The 23,633-nt window shown below is 42.0% G+C and overlaps 1 protein-coding gene and 1 long non-coding RNA gene across 3 annotated transcripts; one reads left to right on the top strand and one right to left on the bottom strand.

Annotated features, from left to right (window-relative positions):
- Positions 1-5,302: 5,302 nt before the first annotated feature.
- Positions 5,303-23,297, bottom strand: LOC111840241 (homeobox protein Mohawk-like). Of its 2 annotated transcripts, none has more exons than XM_023804878.2 (7): positions 23,094-23,295; positions 22,076-22,325; positions 19,704-19,863; positions 18,242-18,395; positions 16,531-16,860; positions 5,682-5,715; positions 5,303-5,561 (listed from the first exon to the last, which is right to left on the bottom strand). In XM_023804878.2, exons 1-7 carry the CDS (start codon positions 23,149-23,151, stop codon positions 5,375-5,377), a joined length of 1,173 nt encoding a protein of 390 aa, XP_023660646.2. In that variant the 5' UTR covers positions 23,152-23,295; the 3' UTR covers positions 5,303-5,374. The 2 variants fall into 2 exon arrangements, with proteins under 2 accessions (XP_023660646.2, XP_072566990.1); XM_072710889.1 differs by having other exon boundaries at positions 5,453-5,563; positions 5,654-5,715; positions 23,094-23,297.
- LOC140588783 (uncharacterized) lies at positions 9,982-11,824 on the top strand. Its single transcript, XR_011989991.1, has 2 exons — positions 9,982-10,045; positions 10,549-11,824. It is a non-coding gene; the product is annotated as an uncharacterized lncRNA (long non-coding RNA).
- Positions 23,298-23,633: the final 336 nt, after the last annotated feature.

The raw sequence follows: 23,633 nt of genomic DNA, 5'->3' as shown, positions 1-23,633 counted from the left end.
GATCAGATGAGGGTAAATAGACTCCGGGACAGACAGAACAAGTGAATCCTGATGACATCCAGACCAAACAATCACTATCACACTCTTCGCGTGAATCTGTGCAAGACCGTTTGTTTCAAAGCTGGGGACTGAATATGAAAGGACATGCTGAGAAGATTAATATAACTATGAATAATAATATAATAATATATATATATATGAAGCAGTGTGTTTATATTTAAAATTTCCTATCAGACATTACTGAACTGTCTGAATATCTTAATGTACCCCTAATTCCCAAATTAATTCCTTAAATATTCCAGTCTTTCAGTCTATTATAGTATGTGTTTAATTCCTAAAGCTGTGAGTTGAAAGTCGTGTCAAGCCGTAAACTCCCTTTTCCAAATGGAAGTAATTTGCTCGGAGGCCTTGCTAACACCGCCCTGATTTCATTTCTGTGGGTGTCATTTCTAAAAAAACACCGCACTAATGGGGCTTACAGAAATGGAAAGCAATGAAGGGAATACGCCCCCCTTTCCTTGCACAAAAGTGGGTGACAGTTCATTTGTGCCTTAATCAGACCCTGGAGATACACCGAGAGTAGTGTGACCACTTTACTCCATGTCAGGAGGGACACCATGAGCCAGGACAGGATTTGTAAACTACCATTTCAAATAAAAGGACCTGGATTTCACTTTAGCACTGAGTTCTTGCTGTATTCTGATTGGTCAGTCTCATATAATCATGTGTGTGTCACTGACGTTAATGTGAAAGAGCTGGATGAGTCTTTCAATCAAGGAAACTAACCAGTAAACCAGTAGAATGGAACTAATTAGCCAAACACAGGAGTCTCTCGGTTTTAAAGTAGTTTGTAAAACTTGAAGTAGCTCATAGTGTCCTGACATGGATTAGGTGGTGAGGCTACCTGAGAGGGAGTCTGCCTTTGAGAACGGCTGTGATTTGGTAATAACTGTATCTGTGTATGTGAGCAGTCACACCTTGCATTGTCACTGGGGGATGGTGTGACTCTCACTGGAGATTAGCAGTTTCACACAGATCCAGAGTGAGACCTGATATTGCAATCCAGAGTGAGACCCGATATTGCAATCCGGAGTGAGACCCGATATTGCAATCCAGAGTGAGACCCGATATTGCAATCCAGAGTGAGACCCGATATTGCAATCCGGAGTGAGACCCGTTATTGCAATCCGGAGTGAGACCCGATATTGCAATCCAGAGTGAGACCCGATATTGCAATCCGGAGTGAGACCCGATATTGCAATCCGGAGTGAGACCCGATATTGCTATCCGGAGTGAGACCCGATATTGCAATCCGAAGTGAGACCCGATATTGCAATCCGGAGTGAGACCCGATATTGCAATCCGGAGTGAGACCCGATATTGCAATCCGGAGTGAGACCCGATATTGCAATCCGGAGTGAGACCCGATATTGCAATCCGGAGTGAGACCCGATATTGCAATCCAGAGTGAGACCCGATATTGCAATCCAGAGTGAGACCCGATATTGCAATCCAGAGCGAGACCTGATATTGCATCTTCTTACTCCGCTTGCTGCCAAGCTGCATTCCTGTAACAGCAGGCTGGCTTGTTTTTCTATTCTGTAGATGGTGTTTCCACTGTGTTGCTCTTGCCGTCCGCATCAGCGACCCTCTGCCCTGATTTCCTGGCGCTGTATTTTTATGTCTGCCTTTTCTTTCTGATGGACAGAGGGGATAGTTCCATTGTTTCACATCTCAAGGTTTCTGCGTTCAAATCAGCTCCCAGGTCTGTCCTGGTGGAGAGTGAACATTTGATCTACTGTATTGTGTGCGCAGGGATGGAGATGTAAGCATCTGAAAGGATTGAGGCAGTTCATGTTTTTGTTTAAAATACTTGCTTTATTTCTCTGTTTTCATTTACACTTGCTTTTTTGATTAGTGTTATTCTTTTTAAAGGTCCCAGACCAGTTTTCCTGTTGTGGTTTGATTGAATCATGTCTCTGGTTTGTCTTTGCCGCAGACATTTACTCCACATCCCACCACTCAGCTTCACCTAAGCACTGCAGAGACACACGGGTCACGGGGTCTCAGGGGATTCCCTCCAGAGTATTCCCCTACCTTCGGATTTCTCTCAACCCAGCCCTCGGGGACTCCTAGACCAGGGGTGTCCAACTCCAGTCCTGGGGGGCCGGAGCCCTGCACATTTTTGGGTTTCCCCTCATTTAACACACCTGATTCAACTCCTTGTGCTAATTACCACACGGCTCTTGAGCTGAAGCATTTATGGTGGAACAGGGAAAGAACTAAGTTACACTGGGCTCCGGCTCCCCAGGACTGGAGTTGGACACCCCTGCCCTAGATAATCCACGTGTTTTGCTCCCTTCCTGCTCTGGGGGTCCCCGAGGACCGGTTTGTGAAACCCTCCCCTACTGAGTCCCCTTTGCTGTCCGTAAAAATTTTAAAAGAAGTTATATATTATTTTTGTCGGTAATACTAACATCGTCCTGAACGTACACTGCCGCTGAATTAAATTTTTCATTCCTATGTCCTGTTTACTAATGGATCATCATACCAAATCATTAAAATGGGATCTGAAACTTGCTAAATAGCTTTTGTCCTGGAAAAAAAAATAATTGTAACATCCATCCGTTTGTTTATCTATCTCCCATAACCAGTTATTCAGTTTCGGATCCCAGTGAGCCTGGAGCCTATCCTGGGAAGTAGAGAACGTGACGGAGACACACCCTGGATAATTCTGAATGCTGGGGGGAACGCACCAGATATTGTCTGGGTGGGGGAAAAAAATGTAATTGATCCTTATAGCTCCCGATTATCGCTGCTCCACACAAACCAGGCACTTGGAACTATACATATAAAATTATAAGAAAAGAACTGCCTTTCCAATACATAATGAAGTGAAATGCTGGCCAGGTGCTGTTTCATTTGTCAAGATGTTTATTCATTGTAAAATTCACCTTTAAAAATTCATATGCAAGCAATTTCCAGCATAACGTGATACTATGCACTTTAGCACAGGATATGAATCCAGTCTCATTTTCATTCACATAATTTAACAAAGAAAACAAGTAATCAATTTAAACTTAAACCATTTAAAACTTAAGCTTAATTTATAGTTTTTTTAATAGTATGAACAATGTTGTTGCTTTAAAAGACTTATTTAAAAAGATCTTCTTGTTTTTCATTAGTCTTCTCCTTGCAGGACAATGCATTTGGGTGCAGTAACATGTGAATGATGCTTATCTCAGACTATGAGGAGTAATGATGTGAATTTTGACAAATTGTTAACAGGTTTGAAAACCATACTCTGGAACTGGCCCTACTTCGCCTTTCAAAAACAGAATGTGATTTCAACTTGGCATGAACAAAATCCTAGGAAAAACTTGCATAAACAATATTCACAACACTCAGTTTTCCCCCAAATTCTTACTGACAATAATGCTCTGAAATGGAAATTTTTAGTAATCGCACATTTCCCCGTTTCGGTAAGTGTAAAATTTATTTAAAAAGCAGCCAGTTGACGTACAAATATTACTCAGGACATTACTGGCTTTGTTTATATTGTCATACTGCAGAGCTTTATGTAACTATACACAACAGATTCAACAAGTATACTATGCACATAACAGATTTCAAAAGTAAAAGGTTTCTGCTACAGAGTAATTGCAATAAAAAACAATAAAAGCTGGGACTTCAACACTTGGAGATGATGTAAATCTGGCTTTTTCTGGCTTTGTGAAGGCCACTGAGCACTGGGCTTCGACCGGCACTGAGCAGAGAGAATCATCTCCTTTGAAACTATATGTACCTTTCTCTGCAGATACCTGAGATGAGGCTGTTAGCTTTTGTAGAAGACACAAACTTAAATAAAAGCTCTTATGACAAAGTCACTCATAAATTATTGGAGGAAAATTCAAGTGACTAAGAGCATGTTCTGTTTTTAGAGGAAAACCTTACAAAGAAGCCCAATTTTGATCTTTCTAAAATATAAACTAAAATATCCACAAAAAAAACTGGGAAACCACAACAAATCAGCAACAGTACAGTAAAACATCACAGAGTTTTCTGTACTTCTTTACTGTACATCACCGAATGAATTCACAGCTTACTGTGGGAAATCCTACAAGTCCATGCTAAGAAAACCATGTGACTTGGGGACGAACCACAGCTATTATTCCGTGGGGGGAGCTTCCTTTTCAGCAGGGTAGAGGGTAGAGTGGAAAATGGTGAGAGATGGCCTTTATAAGACGTGTTTCGGTAAGGAAGAAGAAAAAAGAACATGTGCGTGAAGGACAGCCCAGCCGTACAGCGAGTGGTGAATTTAAGGGATGCAGGTGGAACATAACAAGGAGGGCGATGATGTCACTCCCTCTCCCCACCTAACATTGGGCTGTCCCCGACAGACTCTCTGAGGCAGACTGTACACATCCACCGCTGACCTGACCGCCTGTTTCCCAAGTCATACCACATCAAAGGGCATTTCAAACCCTACCATTGCTCTATGGTGCTCAACTATAGTTAATTACCATTTCAAAAGGATGCATCTTTTTGACGTTAAAAAATATGCTCAAAATATTTTTCTTCTCTAAACACCTTAGTGATCTTAAAGTAGATTATATATAAAGATGTAAAGGGGTAGGGTTAGGGTTCAGTGGCTTTACTCCTCTGTCATTGTGGATTTTATACAGGTTTTAGCTGTCATATGAATTATTTGTTTCATATGTGTGATATGCTACTCTTCCGCAGTCCAAGTACATGGAGCTGAGGTCAATCTGTGTCTTTATATTTCAAAAATCTGTGTGTGATGGACTAAATGGGACCATCCTGTGTGTGTGTGTGTGTGTCTGCCCTGGGATGGACTTCATTGGACCATCGTGTGTGTGTGTGTGTGTGTGTGTCTACCCTGGGATGGACTTCCTGGGATTATCCCATGTTAATCTTATTGTCCAATGTTAGCAATCAGTTGATTTTTATACAAAGAAGAAATTTTAATAAATTTAAATGCAATAATTTTTTATACTAAAATTCCTTCTTTGGGATATATGGGGATTTTAAACGTCACAGGCTATTTCTACATTGAATAGTTGGGCTGTTGTGTTTCTGAGAGTTTATTAAGAGCCTAAAGAAAAGGACTTTTAAAATTAAATTCTAAAACAATATGAATGATAAACATCTTTTACCTAAACATTTGACATGAAAAGGCACTTCTGGCATTGTAAAAATACTAATTTAGGAATAAAAAAAAAAAATAAGTTAATATATAGTGTTTTGTTCATAATAATGCAATTAACATCTGAACAATTCCTCTTACATGAACACTTGTTTAATGTACAAGGGGGTGGAAAAAAAACAAAATGCTTCTCAAACCAAACACGTGTTAAAATTTCTGCACCACGGGAAGTTTGACAGTCTTTACTTCTGATATATGGGAGGACTTCTGGATGATGTGGCTGGTCGTTCCCGAATCGCCGTCCTTTCCCTGCGCCAAGTTTGTCAAGGCCATGGCTGCGTGGATCTCCTTCCAGTATGTCTTATCTTTGTCCCTGCCCTTGTCCCGAAGCCCGCTGCGATGAAACAGAGCACCGTGAGGTTCTGCATCTCTGACACTTCTCATTCACTGTTAATGGTTCGCCCCTCATTAAGTCAGTACTTAACTATGTGGAAGGAATCGAGTGTGAACTCACTGGTCGCTTCTACTGGAGCCGTGGTCCAAAGTCTCTAAAAGAAAACGCCAAAATGTTATTGTGTTAACATCAAGGTAAATGAGGATAAATTACAGAAAGCTAAGGAGTTCTGTTTGTTTAAGGCAGGGGTCTCCAACTCCAGACCTGGAGAGCTACTATCCAGTAGGTTTTCTATCCTGCTTGGCATCTGATGAGCCACACCTGCTCCTGGTATTTACCTGAGAACAGGTGTGGCTCATCAGAAGCCGGGTTGGATAGAAAACCTACTGGACGGTAGCTCTCCAGGACCGGAGTTGGAGACCCCTGGTTTAGGGTGATGTCTAATTTGACCTGGTCAGCTGTGTCTGATATTCATTTGTTGGTGAAGACAAGGATTATAAACTGATCAGCTATAACATTAAGACCACTGACAGGTGAATTGAATAACATTGATTATCTTGTGACAAAGACACCTGTCAGGGGAGGCCATTATCTACTAAGTGAACAGTCAGTTCTTCAAGTTGATGTGTTGGAAGCAGGAAAAAATGGGCAAGAGTAAGGATGTGAGCGACTTTGACGAGGGACAAATTGTGGTGGCTAGACGACTGGGTCAGAGCATCACCAAAAAGGCAGGTCTTGTGGGATGTTCCCGGTATGAAGGGGTCAGTATTCACCAAAAGTGGCTGAGCTTTTCCTATAGGAAAGCTATTGTTCCACAAATTGCTTGAAAAGCTAATGCTGGCTACGACAGAAAGGTGTCAGAGCTGCATAGGCACAGACCGGTCAGACTGCCCATACTGACCCCTGTCCACCATCAAAAGCACCTACGATGAGCATGTGAGAGTCACAAGTGGACCACGGAGCCATAGTGTGCTGGTCTGATGAGTCACGTTTTCTGCACCATCATAGGGACGGCTGGGTGTGAGTTCAAGGTGTTGACTTGCTCTCCAAATTCCCCAGATCTCAATCCAATCGAGCATCTGTAGGATGTGCTGGACAAACGAGTCCGAACCATGGAGACCCCACCCGCAACCTTCAAGACGTAAAGGATCTGCTGCTAAGGTCTTGGTGCCAGATACCACAGGACACCTTCAAAGGTCTAGTGGAGTCCATGCCTCAGTGGGTCAGAGCTGTTTTGGCTGTATGAGGCGGACTTACACAATATTAGGCAAGTGGGTCAATATATAAAGTAGGTGGGTGATATGACCTAAAATTATTATCACGGTATTTTTCATTTTTTGTACGGTGATGGTATTGTATCACGGTGTTATTTTTTTCCAAGTTTTGGGTGGAGTAGCATGTCATGTCACTTTTCGTAAATTAAAAAAAATGTTTTATAACACGTCGGAGTTATAGAGCAAACAGAATGACAATCTGCTTCAGCTGAAAACATTTCAAACAAAACGCAGGGTTGCCAACTTTGGATTTTAAGTTCGAGACGAGTCTGGAATGAGTCTGGACACTTTACATGAATGTAAGGGTTTTATTACCTTGTAAATACTCAGTAGGGGTTGCAAACTACCCCAAAGCTTTTGATGCCGGTAATTTTAGGTTTATAATGGAATAATATAGATTTGCCGTAAGATTTCCTGCGTGAGTCTGAAAGTGTGAGTGTTACTCCAGATGTGTGAGATGGCAACCCTGAAATCGTACATTTTTGATTAGTATAAAAAATAACATTACTTTATACAGTTAAATAACGTCAGCTCTGACGAACATGAAGTCACCAATAAACTACGTCTATTCATCCAGTATTTTATAAAATATTGCGTTTGAAAACTTTTCAGCTGTAGGATTTCAGGACAGAGCAGCCACTCTATTAGCAACATTACGGCTTTTTCGTTCAGGGTGTTAGATTCACTGCTGTTATTAACACTAATGGCACATTAGCGCAAACAAAAGGGCCGTTTACGTCAAAGTACGTCTTGCTTAGCGGTTAAAGGAGTTTGATGTGCACAGGTGCGGGAAGCGGGCGGTTCTAGGGTTACCTGGGCAGTTGTGCTTTTTATCACGAACCTTGCATGAAGACAGTGACACATATATATGATTTAGCAAATATGATTTACTTTTAATTTGCTACAATATACATGTAACACAAAATCGGTTTATTTAGAATTTGTAAATTTATTGTCGCCACACCTTGTCAGAGTGTGTTTAATAGAAAATTCACGTAACACAGATAAATCGGTTACATAGACTATATAAGGACAGGTAGTCAGATGACAACTGCAGCTTTGAAGAAAATAAAATGCTTTTTTATATATATAATTAGGCAGTTGACCTATCACGGTATTAACGGTATTGTGCAAATCCATGTAGTGGGGGACAATCACACCGGTAATGAGTGACAGCAGTGTACCACCCACCTCTAATATAAAGCAATTTCTATATCCTCCTGAGACCCCACCCATTCATTTATGTCCATTGTAGTGGACATTTGATTTTTGCATATATCTTTTCACTGATGTAAGGAAACATATGTATTCCTGTTGTACACTAAAGATGACATGCTGTGAAATTAAAAATAAAAATTAATTTGAAAAAATCTAAATTGTAAGATGTCTTATTTCCCCCAAAGACAAATAACCTAAAATCGAGGGACAATTTTTCCCTTGGGTCTCAGGAGGATATAACACAATGGCAGTCATCAAAAAAAATTAAGAAATTAAGTGGATGTCCTGGGCCAATTCATCATTCATTTTACTAATACTTATCTTATACAATAAAAATAGTAAACATGTATAGAAACATAGCACCATATACCCAGGAACATTCTGGAAGCCCCTGTTTTGTTCCACTGGCAGAAACTGTGTTTAACATTTGAAATACTTTGAGATCATCGGGGACTTGCCTGATTTGTGAGGTGACCTTGAGATACTGGGCAGCTGCTTCTGCTTGAGAAATATTCCTTCTAGGAGTAACTAATCAAATCATCCAGGAAGCTCAAACTCGCTCATATAATCTCATAAAACAAGTTCTGGAACGAAGCTGTCTAAAACAGCAGGTGAATGTTTTCTCTAAATTTCTAGTAAATCTGTTCTGATTTATTCTTTTTTTCCCTCAGAGGTAGGTAGGTAGTTAAGACTGTCTGCTGCTAATTCTTTAAGGTCATTGGAAAAAAAAAACAGAAATGACACAGGCTGTTGACAGAAACGAGCCAAAGGAATGACCTGGAATCAGCGTAAGATGGATTCAGCGGCGGGCAGGGGGAAATTTGCAGCACTCTGTGTACTATCCTATGGCAGAGATGTTTATCTTTTGGGAACATATCAGTGGCTCGTGAACCCATGTCACGCAATCGGTCCAAAGCAGCAGCTTGTGTTTCACATAGAACCCACAAATAGTGGAAAAACATCCACCCACCCATTTTTTTGTTCTATTCTGGGTCGCGTGGGGTCCAGAGCCTATCCCAGAGGTTACAGGCACTAGGCAGGGAACAACCTAGTATGGGATGCCAGCCCATCGCAAGGCACACTCACCCACCATTCACTCACACAGTGTGGGCAGTGTGGTAACTCCAGTTGACCTCAACATGTTTTTGGATTGGGCTGGGTAACCGGAGGAAGCCCCACAAAGACACAGGGAGAACATGCAAACTTCACAGACATGGAACCCAGGCGAAGATTTGAACCCTGATTCCAGAGGTATGAGGTGACAGTGTGAACCATTTTCTAGCATATAGCATTGTGTTACAAGTCAGCAGACAGCATGTAGCATTTAGCATGTAGCATTGTGGTACAAGTCAGCAGACAGCATGTAGCATTTAGCATATAGCATTGTGTTACAAGTCAGCAGAGAGCATGTAGCATTTAACATGTAGCATTTTGGTACAAGTCAGCAGAGAGCATGTAGCATTTAGCATATAGCATTGTGTTACAAGTCAGCAGAGAGCATGTAGCATTTAGCATATAGCATTGTGTTACAGGTCAGCAGACAGCATGTAGCCTTTAGCATATAGCATTGTGTTACAGGTCAGCAGACAGCATGTAGCATTTAGCATACAGCCTTAAGTTACATGACAACAGAGAAAACTCCCCAGTTCCCCACTGACTGCTTGATTCCATCCATCACCTACATGGCTAAATACCCTAACAGGCCGTGTACCAGTGACATGCAGAAACTTCTCAAGGACCATCTGCGTTTCTGGGGTGGTCCCCCTCAGTTAATTTTGCATGATCACTGGTGATTGAAAAGGCGCAATTAGAACCTCAGAAGTGCAATTCCGTGCAATTCAGGCGAAGTGAAGGCAAACATAACATTCCTCTGGATTCTGGGAAGAAGAAAAGTCCTCTGATTTATCTCTGTTATGTCTGCTCTTTTGCACCTCTTGCCAGCCCCATTTCCATTATTGCTCCTGCTTTAGACAGAGCCATCTTCACAGAAAGGTTTGTGTCACGTCCCGGCAATCGTGGATTACTATGAAACTACCTAATGTGCATGATATGCCTGGCAGCGGGCGGCCATGAAGGCGGGCGGCCATGAAGGTCACCCATGAAGGTCACCCACAACTGGTCAAACATGGCTAACAGCTTTTTAGGATTATTTTCCCCCCAAATGTTATCTGAACAGGTTTTGTTTAGACATGCAGTGGCAATACCGCTCCACGTGGTATTAAGATCTATCATGTGGCCACCATTCTCATTAAACAATATTCAGAATAATCTAAACAAATGCACTGAATAGAACAGGAGGACCATGCAAGCGTCCGGTGTTGTTTTATGCAATTTTCTGCATGTGTTTTTGTTTAGTTATTGGTAAGGAAGAGCAACAAAGGGCTTGTTTATCTCCCTGGTGTGATTAGGGCTGGGCAATATAGCCAATAATAAATGAATTAAAATACATGCATATTTTATATTTTATGTTATTGTTTTTGTTTTTTTAACCACAGCTGCCAGATCCACATTAACAGCTGCTGGAACGAACAGACAGGTCCCGGAACGTGTTCCGGCAGAATCCAGCACAATATAAGCACTGCAAACAGCATTTCACATTTCACAAATTTAAGGCAGAAGTTGAACAGGTTATTTTGGTCAGGGTTGACAAAATGCCTGCACTCTCGTTCTTCTTATGGTTTCTGAATTCTCCATGGATTATTACTGTGTGAATTTCTCATGGATCAAATTTTACTGTGGACGTTCGTTTGGGATTTTGCTGGATTGCCCCGATTGTAGGGGCTGTTTTGGGCTTACCTGCTATCCCGGGGCCTGTATCAGAAGCTAGATTTCTTGCATAGCTAGGTAACTTGTTGGATTTAAGGTAGTCTGGGCTAAATATGAGTGAACAAAACTGAAGTACATTTAAACCGGTCCACCTTAAATCTGAAAACTTATCCAGCTAAGCAAATCCACCCCTGGTTGCCATGTATTGACTATGTTGTCTTTCATTTGGCTGACTGCCCTATTACATTTTATTTAACTTTTATTTGCTCAATAAATCCTCCATCTGTGTTTTTATGGCTGTGTCTGTGCCAGTGTTATTTAAGTGGTGGTCCTGTTAACTGGGGACGAGCGTGTTCACGCAACATGCATTCACTTATTTTTGCAGCAAGCAGATTCATCAAGTTGAAAGAACAAAATAAGCAAAAGACAAATGCTAATGACGAAGAGTACATGTCCCACACTTTTGTAAAATATGACAAACATGCATGCGGTTGTACAGGCGATGTAGCAGCCCCTGAATATAAAATGGAATCCGTTACGAAAAAAGGTTGCCCTTCCGGTATGCATTTTTAAGTGCCTTGAAATATGTGCATGCACAATTTTAAATATTTTCAATTTTACTTGACGAATTTGCCACCGTGCATCTGCAAGGATACGTAAACACTGGCACATGAATGTGCTTATTACAAGTTAACAGGATTACCACTTAAACCCGAACACCAGTCCAGACAAACAGTCACAGGGAAGGTGTGCAAAATGTCATGCAAGATGTGTTGCTGGCGAAACGTTGGGTCTTTAGTTATATCAAACTTTTATCGAACATTTGTTATATTTCATATTGAGGAAAATTATATCGCGATAATTTTTACCATTTTATCGCCTAGCCCTAGGTGTGATCATAAATTTTGGGCTCTCTGTGTTGATCCAAAACTGACAGGATGAACAGGATGAACCGAAATTCGTACAGCGACCCTTGTACATCAAATAAAAGCCAGTTTCAACCAAGCACACTACGTCCACATGTGCTTATTAGTAACATAAACAGGCAAAAAGAAAGATAGACTCCTTTCTGCGTACTAATGGCTGTACCGAATTAGACACACGATAAATCTGCCAATTTATGGATTTATTTCAAAGTCCCCTTTCCAAGAATAGAGATGTGCATGAGGACTTTGTGGACGGCGGCGATCACTGCTGTTCCTACACTTTCCGAAAATGTGAACAAGATCTGCCCGCTAATATGTGACACACATTTCCTAAGTCTTCAAAAGTACCCGTGGTCCACTGAGGAGAAGCTTAGCCTTAACTTCAGCCACATGGAAGGGCACTTTGCTGCTTGAGGGGGGAATGGGGATAATAATATCCACAAAATACACAGAGAGCAGAATCAACAAAACTCTCCAGTCACTTGCACTGGGTGAAGCTACAAGCCCACTGATTGGACGGATCAACCGGTAACTGTGACCAAATGATTCGGACGCTGCATCTGATTGGAAACGACAGACAGTAACTAAAAAGGAAGGAAGACTACAAACGATGAAAAACGGAGAGGAATTACGCACACCAGGACTGCAGGGAAGCTAAAGACACTGATCTGAGGGAACTTGCAGACTGCGCCATTGGATATAATCTGACCCCTATAAACTATAAAGGGATGTAATTCTGTTAGAAAGGAGGTTATGAAAAAGAATAACAGCATTTGGAAGCAATCCGTGTAACGAAACACCACAAACGAACCCATGGCAACAGAACAAAAGAAAAGAGAATAACTGTTTTAACGAAATCGAATTTTAAAATAACACAGAATTTCCTTGCTCATTATTTACCACAGACCTCATCTGTCATTCCTCTCTGTACATAGAATATTCTGATTGTCTACCATTTAAAAATAATTTGAAAACAGACTACAGTACTCGTGCTGCTCCCCTGTGGTTTTTGACCAGGATGACTACACTCTGGTTTTCACTCCATAAAAACGGCCAAAGCAGTTATTTGTTCGTGAGTAATTACACAACCAGAGTCGGCTCATCCGAGCACTCCAGTCTGCGCCGAACCTTCGAGATCATAAAGGACGTGTTCTGTGGAGCGGCGTGGCCTGTGGCTGTCCCAGGTCCAAACCATCAGAGCAGGTTTTGGAAAAAAAGAAAACAAAAAACCTTGTCTGGCTGTCCCAAACTCCTCAGTGTGATCCACGGCGCACCAAACAAATCCCAAGGAATGGAAAGTTTTTTGAAAGAGATGCAAGAAATAGGAGCTGAAGAGCTCTGTTTGAAAGGACTAGTTTTCCAGTTGTTGCAAAAAGTGGTAGAGAATGTCTTATCATCTCAAAGCAATACTATAGTCAACAATAATAACTACAGAATCTGAGGGATAATGAGAATTGTGCTGTTTTGTGCATTTATGTAAGGTCATACTATCAAGCATCTGTACTGGAAACATACAGTCACCTTGCGTCCGGGTTTATGGCTGCAACCCATTTGACCAAATGATGCAAATTACAATGGAGTATCAAGTGAAGGGAAATGCACCAATTTTCATCACACGACATTTGCAAGGCCTATGCACACGTTTACTTAAAAAATTAAATGATATGCACAGCCCTACGTGTCGCGTTGCTGACGAGTGACGTCAGCTTCCGGAAAGTTCCTAGAAGTGACGTCACTTAAACATTTCATATTTGTCATATTCTGTGAGCGACAGAGAGTCCTCTTTTTCATCTCACCAAATATGGTGACCCCATAAAAACACATCCCGGACATACAGAATACCTAAATAATCTCGTTATTCATTCCTGCAAAACACCCCTCTCTACACTTGCCCAAACTGTTTCTTATGATAATTGCTGGACACCATTCACTGTACATACACTGAGAGCGGTAGTGAACACTCCAGTTGCCCTTCAACCCAGAGAGTGGGCCCAGTAGGACTGGGTGGCCGTCCATCGTTTTCAACTTTTCAACTTTATGCTCTCAACAGAATTAGCAGAACAGCAAACCCTAAAGATGTCAACTACAAACCGAATGTAATCCATAAACAAGAAACAAAAAATATAAACCATGTCATTATACATACGTTTTTTGCACGTTCTCAGGGACTGTAAAAGCCATCCATAGTGCTCTGTGTTCCCTCTTATGAGGTAAAATGTAGCTTCCTAAGCTAAATTCCTAGGCCTGAATTATTTTTTTGTCAGCTGTATTCTCCCTTAAATTTTCTGTTTCTGAAACGACAAATGTGTTCTTCTTGCCGATACAAACCAATTAAGAGACGGGCCTGGTATTCAGCCTGGATGACCTACCACAGAGTATGACAATAAAGCAAATATTCCTCTGCATTGTGTACTTTTCAGTGGGAAGTAATTAAATCATTCTTTGTATGAGCTTTGCAAGACTTACTTCAATTATGTTTAGATGAGACTATGAGCCATGCCACCAGTCTTCGATAGATCGGGCAAGATTCTCATTTGTTTTCTGTTCTTAAAAATCCTCCTTTTTTGGGTTAATACTTACCTAAAATTTCCCTCACTTCAATACTTGTTTTCACTTCCATGCCCTATTCCTCTAAATGATCCCGGCTGACTGTTTATTGAACTGGATGAAGTTCAGCACAAGAGACATATTTTGAAGTTAAAACGCAGGAGATAGTCATTTGCCTGGAGAGGGTTTCTCTGAGGTTTGCAGATGAAAGGCAGCCACGTCGCGTTAATAATTACAGGCATCGCTAAGACAACTTTCCCCTTCAGTGAAGTCTCTGGTATTTAAGTCGGTAACCTTAAACCGAACAAACGTTTGCTTTGTTCTACGAAGCTATGGAACAGAGTTTGTTTCTGTAAGATGTTTCCACTTGGGAGGAGAATTTTAAACGGGTTCGAGACGCAGCACAGTCCTCAAAGATATCTCAACCGCCTGGACGCGGCCACTGCCCGTTTGAGAAGCCCTTACAAGCTTTTGTAGCTTCTCGAAACACCAGAACATACTTCTGTTACTCTAGCCTGTAATTTAAGACAAGGCCTCAAACGGCGTGCATGAAAAGTACATTTTAATATGGTAATGTATTCTGAGACCTCAGTGAGACTCAGCTACAGCAGTGGGTTTCTCGAATAATGATATTCCTCCCCGTCGTCACAGAAAATCAAAATCACAAAGAATTGTACATTTTACACATCAACCATGGGTAAATACTTCTTTTGAAGTATACGGTTGGCTCCGACCTGAGAAGACAGATGTTGCCATCATGAAAAGACGCTGTTAATGGAAAAAGCAAAGTTGACCCATAAAAGCACGCTTAACAAATGTGGCCGTTAATATGAAAAATGAGCTTATAAATATGAAAAAAATCCGCAAACGCCAAATTGCTTCTAGCTGCTAAAATAAAAACTGAATGCAAATACTAAACGACTGTTAATGCTAAAAGAAATGGAAAGATTACAGTTTTCATGATCAATAATGGGTCAGAATTTTCCCTCCATACCAATCCAACAAGAAAAACACAATGTAACTATGGGCTTGATTTATGGGTTAATTTATTTGCTTCTCTATCTGCATCATTCATAATAATGCCAAAATCCCTTTCACAAAACATTATATACATCATATGAGTCAGAATTCTGAGTAAAGGCAAATTACTGAAAGAGATTCTTGGCGTTCAATTCACAGTTTAAGTGTCATTTACCATAAAACCCTTGGCATGCGTTCTAGTACTCTCTAGCACCTTGTTCTTCAAAGGAATTCCCCACAAGACTCTCTTTTCATGCCGAGGTCTTTAGCTTCCTTCTGGAAGCATCCGGAACATCTAAACCCACCTACACCAATGATTTAGCTTATTTCGAGAATCAGCTCATCACGCACCAGAGCCAAAGTAACATCTGCTTATTTTCTCCCAAACGTTTATCCAGTTAAGTGCATCAAAGAAAAGGACAGAAGTATGTATATTCAAAGCCATCAACACTAAAGAGACTGGGCCTGCTCTGCTCCCCTCAGCCAGGAATATAAATCTAAAATGCCAGACAATCTGTAATCGTCATAAGCTGAAGCAGGTCCTTCACTGCGAGATGAAATTCAAGGAGCATTCAGCAGGAAGTGATGCAAACTCGAGACTAAACTTAATTTTTTCCTCACTACAGCAATTTTTACATCCATATTCAGCTACAAGGGGCTAACAGGTGTTTATAAAAGCTTCCATGTTAGTGCCCAATTTCCAGAACTTTCCGTGCACCGTCTGCCTGTGTCACACCCGGTACCCATAAAAGCGATGCTCTGGTTATATTTCCAGCAAACTCCTGCATCCCTAAGTAATATTACAAACATCATTTCTGCGTTATAGAGCAAATGACTAACTGGTGGGTGAATGGAAACACTTCCATTCTGATGAAAAGGATCCTAAGTTGACTCCTCTCAAATAAATTCTGTACTTTGCCTATTTAAAAATATTACCTATTATATATATAAAACATAAGGATATTAAGCTTACATTTCATGGTATTTTTCTGGGTATGATGTTCTGCAGTAGATTTGGCTTTCAAGATTGCAAATCAATACAAACACTGTCTTTTTTGACCTGTTACCTGTTTTTGACCATATAATTCTGCTAAAATAACTGAGAAAATTCGCCCAGACCATAAACGAGGCTCATTATCCAAACGCTGCCAACGAGAGCGAAGTAGGACGACTCTCTGATCTTTCAGGTGTAATAAAGGCACTAGCGTAGGTCATTACCTGCACGGCAGACGAAGTTCGCCTCGTTTTCCAAAGGCGACGCTGAGAGCAGCTCGTCGTCGAACTCGTTGGAGCTAAACGATCCCGAGTGGTTCCTCCGGCGCGAGTCCACGATGCCGTTGGATGCTATGACGTGCCGCAGCGAGTCGTTGAGGTACCGGTGCAGCAAGCTGCTCTTGTACTTGGGCGGCGACACATAGTCCTCACCGAGTGAGGTGACGGCCCGCAGCCCCGTTGCCGTGGCCGCGCTGTCCTTCTTGATGACGCTCTGGTACATGGGCTTGCTGAACTGGCCGGCGGTTGACTGGGTCCGCAATGGTGTCTCTCTGCCTGCCACAGTAGGGCCAAAGTGAGCAACGATATACCTGGGTCCTCCACATCACTCATTTCTCAATAAAGCACCTTATTTTACTATATGGGGCAGTCTGCGGCTCTGTGCCCATGACCAGAATGTCATTAGTTCGAATCCCATGGCTGGTACAGTAATCATATCACCTTTGGATCCTTCAGCAATCCAATCGTTCCAAGTACATTGGCTGACCCGTTAAATTACATTATTTTAGCAGACAGTTTTGCCAAATGTGACAAACAACTGAGAAAGCAGAGTCAGCCAGTTAAAGGAGCAGCTGGAGGTTAAGGACCTTGCTCAAGGGTCCAACAGAGAAATCACTTTGCCAGTCATGTGATTTAAACCTGCAACCTTTCAATCATGGGCATGGAGTCCTAACCGATTGGGCCACACCATCCCTACACAGTAACCCTGCTCTCTGATCTTCACGAGTATATTACTTTGCGTGTCTGCTAAAAATAACTGTAAAATGTACTATTTGTTTAAATATCAGTATTAATCTGCACAAAAAAATACCCTTTAAGTTATTTCGAATGTTGGCTCCAGATGAGGAAAAAATCTTTAAAATTCCTTTGAATTCAAGTCAGTATTTTTTTCATAGAAAAATGAAAGCAGACATTCTTAATGTGTTTGCATGTGGTTATAGAAAAGTTATTATTAATAATAAAAAATCTTTATGATATAAAATCTGAGAAATGCATGGCCTTTCCAAAATGAATAGTCGATGTCCGATCATCAGCTACTCCTGCTGTTAGTCGGCAATATTCAGATTCATTCTCATATATCAGGGTTACTAACAGAGGCGGTGCATCGGCCCGGAGACAAGGAACGTGGCTATTGCCAGGAACATCTTTACACGGTGGAGACCTGAACTATCCACTGGCAGATTACGCTCCAGCCACAGGCTGCATTTTTTTAACCAGCAGGTGTCACTGTAGGAGAGCCGCGCTGTTTTCACTGGATCGGCAGAAAGCGAGCTGGAGTTGCAGAAACAACACTGACCTTCATCCAAAGAACAAGAGGGGACACACACAGTATGAAGACTAGATGCCTCATGCCAAGCATGATTCATTCTCACATTTCTAACAAAAAAGAATGAAGAGCAGTTTATGGATACAGTTGAGAGCTAACAGCATTTCTTCAGCTTCCACACTGCAGCCTTGAACGAAATGGTCTAGGTAATGATCTAGGTAATGATCCCCTCACGCCTGTTATCTCCCAAGTCAGCACCCGCCGACCTCCAGCTTCCAATGCAGCTCCCCGTCAGTCACTTTAATTAAACGCTACCCATCCGACAGTACATAGCACATAAGGGGCATGATGTCGCGTGTGGGTGTAGGGTGTAGGGTGTGAGGTCCGTACCCTCAGAGCAGCTGTCGTCGCTGCTGACGCTCAGCCTCTCTGCGTTGCCCTGGACGTATTTATTGTAGAGTTTGATGCGCAGGGCCCAGCTGAGGTCCGGCTGCCTCACCGTGTTTTTCAATCGGCGCCGAGCGTTGGCAAACCAGTTGGAAACCTGCCAGTGCAGTGGGGAGGGGGGGGGGGGGGAGGGATTAAAATTACATACACTGCCATGCAGCTAGAAACGGGAACAGGACTCGAGAAGTACGTCCAGCCACTTCACTCTCATTACTCCATCCATCCTTTCATCCATCCATCCATTTCTATAACCGCTTACCCATATCAGGGTCGCGGGGGGTCTGGAGCCTATCATGGAGACTACAGGCGCAAGGCAGGGAACAACCCAGGTTGAGGCGTCAACCCATCGCAGAACACACTCACACACGCACACCTCCCATTATCTAATACTGTACGTTACTCTAGTACACCATATTTCATTGGTTAAAATGATGCTGTGCAAATGGACATAGTCGTGTAACAGCCCAATCACGAAGGACATAATTCAACTTAATTATTTCCCCACGGGCTTCTACCATCCGCTTTTTCCGCAGCCTGTGACTTCACTAAAATACTTCCTCATATATGTGTTTTATTTTAGATAATGAAATTACACTGGCGCCAAATTCAGTAACCAACCATGTCACATGAAAAAGACATTTTTGGATGCCGAGTAAGAATAACAGTCGGAGGATGTGATTTACGAATGTCTGCGAAGTTGCCGGTGTTCATTTTCGCCGCTTTGTTTCCCATTATCCGAGCGGCTCTGCATTCTTCCCAAAGCCACATCACAGGCCCGTGACACAGCTGGTACTGTCGTATGCAGTAGAAGGCTTTGCAAGCTGGCATTTATCGAAAGCTGCCCGAATTTGACGGGCAACATGCGCCGGCTCTTCCTCATCACCTCCTAGATAAATCTGATTGGTCCAAACGCAGCTAGTGAAGCACTGCTTTGCATGATGCCTGCCTGCCCATAACTCAGTCACATGACATAAGCTTCCCTAGCCCTACAATGCCTTCCCTGTTTTAGGGAGTCTCTGTTCCCCCTCTGCCCCTCTGTTTGGTGTTAGTTACTTACACACAAGTTACTTACACGTTATTTACACACAAGTGTTCACTGGTCAACACAGTAGCCTTACATGTGCGAGGCTGTGGGTCTCTTATGCGTGTGAAGCTTGCACGTTCTTTATGTGTTCGTGAGGCTTTTCTCCGTCCAAAAACATGCAGTTAAGTCACTTGGCGTCTGTAATTTGGACGGCGTGAGTGCGTGCCCTAAACGGACGGATCAGCATGCGCTCCAGAGTGTCTCCTGCCCTGTCTTGTGTTTCCCCGAGTTAATCTCTAGGTCCACATGTATGCCAAACACTTATATCAATGAATGTTAATTTCACCTGGAGGCTGGAACTTAGCGCTCTTACTCACTCACCTGGACCAGCGTCATCTGGGAGCCGAGGGCCAGCAGGATCTTCTCGGTCTTGGTAGGGTAGGGGTTGTCCCTGTGCTTGTAGAGCCACTGCTTCAGCGGCCGCGCCATGTCCTGCAGCGCCTGCCGCTTGTGCCGCGCTTTCCCGCTTCCCTGGCGGGACCTACCATTTATATTTATGCGGGGGTGGAGTCATTTCAGGTTAAGGTCATCACCACCTCAAAAATGTGCTACTACGAAAGCTAATGTCTGTCATAAGTAAAGGAAATACGGATATCAATTAGTCTAATTACTTTTTAAATTAATTTTAACATCTGTTAACATTAGTTGTGTGTCATGTTTCCTGGCTGATCGGTATTTAGGCAGCAGGTTTGGTAATACGATCACTGGTATTATTCGGACAGACAGCAAAATGTGCATAAAAATACATAAAAAGATACAGATTTAATCTCGTTTTAAAACAGCATTTTAAAACAAATACTTGTTTTGTTGAAATATCATAGCATTGGGAATGCAAGAAACCATTATTTCATCCTGTCATCCCTGTGTATCTTGTCATAGGTCCTGGGCACTGACAAATAATTAGATTGCCACATCGGTAATGAAGCATATAACCGGAAATGACTTCTTCTCCTCTTGGTGTCAGTGTTACGGGGTAATGAATATGTTACATTCGCATTACTTAATCCACGTGCACAAAAGACCAACCACAGTGTGCAAACCAGGGCCTCCCCGCCCTGTAAGTGATACAGGCGATCACTTACGGTGCCGTTTCATTAGGGGGCGCAAAAGAGCGAGAGAAAAAAATCATCAGAAGAAAGACCTGATAGCTTTCCGTGACAGTTATTTACACTCGTCTTAATTTTTCACTACTTTTCCTGTAAAACAGGCGCACTGTAGCTAAATGGCATGCAGATGCCCTATACTACTGGTATGTTTTTAATATAGATGAATTGACAAAATTGTTGCAGCAGGACACCCTCATATAGCCAATCAATTCATAGATTTTTCTTTATATACATTGCCTACTTTAATTTATTTCACGTAACTTTTATTTACGTTCACTAATTAATCTAAGTTACTAGATCTAGAAAGAAAGACAACCTTTTAAAACTGGAAATGCAGTAAGGTAATAGAAAACCATCCTGCATGTGAGTATGACCTTTACCCAGCTGGTACTACGATATTCGCAACAGCCGTAATTGTAAACTACACATGTCCTAAATTACACCTCGGACCAGCTGGTCCGAAATCGCGTGTATCTAGCTGTTTGTTTTGTTTGAGTCAATGGAGTAAATGCCCGGCAAACGGGGAAAAAACATTCCATTTTGCATCCAGAAGTTGCAGTAGGCCTACATATTTCTAAAATTAGCTCCTTTATTTGCTTTTGCTGCTACACCTCGTAAACCCGATAAACATATCAGCTGAAAGAAACGTCTCGTATTTGCGTGTCGTGCGTGTATAATGCCAGTAATCCATTTAAAGTCCCCCAGTAAATGCATAATGTCGCTTTAATTGTATCAATAAATATAATAAATTTAATCTATCAGTGATTTACTACGGTTCTAATTCAATCATCATGCGTGGGGCTTTTCCAAAAGCGTGGAGCCCGTAGAGGTCAGCATTGAGCTGACAATCTTTTTCGATCGTTTCATATTTCCATTTGACCTCACATTTGCCTGAGGCTGATACTCTGCAAATATTTTCCTTATAATCTAGTTTTGAATGAACCACCTAAAAGGCCGGTGTCTCGCTTGAGAAGGTTGGCGGTACACACCAGCATAATATTTCAGAACTTAAACTACCTGCAAAGCAGCTCTGTGCAGTGATTCCACTGTCCCAGCTGCAGAGACAGATCCAGTTAATCACAGTCTGTCTATATTTTTTCCTCCTGTATTTATCTGCCTGTCTCACTCTTTTTATAAGACAGTCATGGACAAACTATTCCCCCCCAAAAAATGTAGGTTAAGTTCAGACCACTGCTGTTCCATTAGCATATATAGTTTGCTGATGGGTTGCTTTTGTGAATTTTTATGTACTCGACATACAGTACCGACTGAAACCTGCTCTAGTTCGTGCTGAAAATGCTCGTGCACCTTACTAATATTTTCAGATGTTAAGTGCAAACATGCATATGCAGTATCTGATGACTGACATATTTATGCTAGCATTATAATGGCTGCATACCAACTTTTCAAGCATTTGCGGCATTTTAAGTTCTGCACTGGTTTGGAAACACACTTTGAGATAACTATCAATCTCGACCATTGCGAATTAAGCCACGTGTTTTCCGATGCATTAAATACATTTCATTAATTACATCTGTTATCTTGTATGGCGTGTCCCTTAATTTAAACAGAAACTGCGATACATACCCAGATCTCCTATGCCTGATGACATGGTTGTCCTTGATCGCCGGAGCGCTTGACAATATATCAGGGTGCTGTCCTTCGATAACTTCTATGTAGTTTATGCTGCTCCGTTCCACTTCGTTTGCATTGTCCTCGAAAATGACCGGCTTGGTCAGCTTGTTGAAAACAATGGTGTTCATGTTTTTAATCGCCCTCCGAGGTCTATGTAGGTAGTCTGTCGTCGTGCTGAACTGGAAAGCTATCGATCCGAAAGCTGCAATACAAAGTACGCCAGAAGTTTTATCATTTTTGTATTCACATACACAATGGTTTGTATTGAATGTATAGACGTATGAATTGCGCATTAAATTCAAACTTCGCCGCAGAAGCAGAAACGTAACATAAATTGCAGCTGCACCACTAATAACACGAACCACACATTCAGTAAAACGTGCAAAAATGTGCATTATGAGCTTTTCACTGATTCACTTTGCAGCTCAAATTAAGGTACAGAGCACGTAACGAAGCGTGAAGGCCTTTGTCATTTTATAGTTTAAATGGAATTTGCTTAAGATTTCCTTGCGTGCCATAAATAAAATGCTACTGAAATCAGTTAAAACATTTAACTTATCCCGGCAAGGTACAATAGTACGAAGCAAAGCTTTCGATGACAGTTTAGATGTTAAATCGACGCACGCTGCATCTCTGATGCATTTTTCTTCTTTTACGTATCAGTAACCGTACGCATCACCACTGAGAATCGAATTGCCGTTTCAAATGCAATTTTTCTGTAAGTGATCATTCGTTGCAGGAGCTCGCGCGATCACAATCTCATTTTAAACAATTTGCACGAAACAAACTCCGCTCGCCGGCAGGATCATTTCGATGCGCATTAACAGCCCATCATTTTGCACTTTTAAAAGCAAACTGCGGATTGTTAACTTCAGAAAAGCAAAGTTCTTTCTTTCGTTTAGTATCAATTGCTACCTCAAATGATGCTATAATTATAATATAATAACCATACATTACATATAGCAGTTACCTGTGACGGGGCTGATCGGCGCACTGTGCACTGTACTGTCCCTCTCTCTGTATTCCATTCCCTCACATGTTTCTTGATGGGATCCTGCGCTCACATCGCGCACAGAGCGTTTGCCTTGTTACTTTATTCGGCGAGTCCGGGAGCCGCACCCGGGAATATGAATAGCGCGCTCAGCTCGCGTCTCCCAGCTAAACGGGCCAGTCAGTGAACATAAAGTTAATGCGCCATGCAGGTTTCCGGCACATAGGGACTTGCCGGGACGCGTTGCCTGTCCTCTTCTGGACACCATCCATCGCACGGGCTGTTCTGATCGCTGCCAGATTCGGCTTCAGTTTCATGGGAGCGGATCTTTACTTCATCAGCAATGCTGAACACGCCGAGCATTTTATTTTCTTTAGGTTAACACATCGCAGGTTGTCAGGCACCTGCGCTTTCAGAGAAATTTGACGAATGTCGTAAAAGAAACAGTTAATTTGTATAGGACTACAAGCATCCGTCCACCTACCCGTCGATATTCTAGTTATTTAGTGAGACTGGATG

The sequence above is a fragment of the Paramormyrops kingsleyae genome, chromosome 4 (genome assembly GCF_048594095.1).
Source record: "Paramormyrops kingsleyae isolate MSU_618 chromosome 4, PKINGS_0.4, whole genome shotgun sequence".
Lineage (NCBI taxonomy): Eukaryota > Metazoa > Chordata > Actinopteri > Osteoglossiformes > Mormyridae > Paramormyrops > Paramormyrops kingsleyae.
This window is presented reverse-complemented; position numbering and strand designations above follow the sequence as displayed.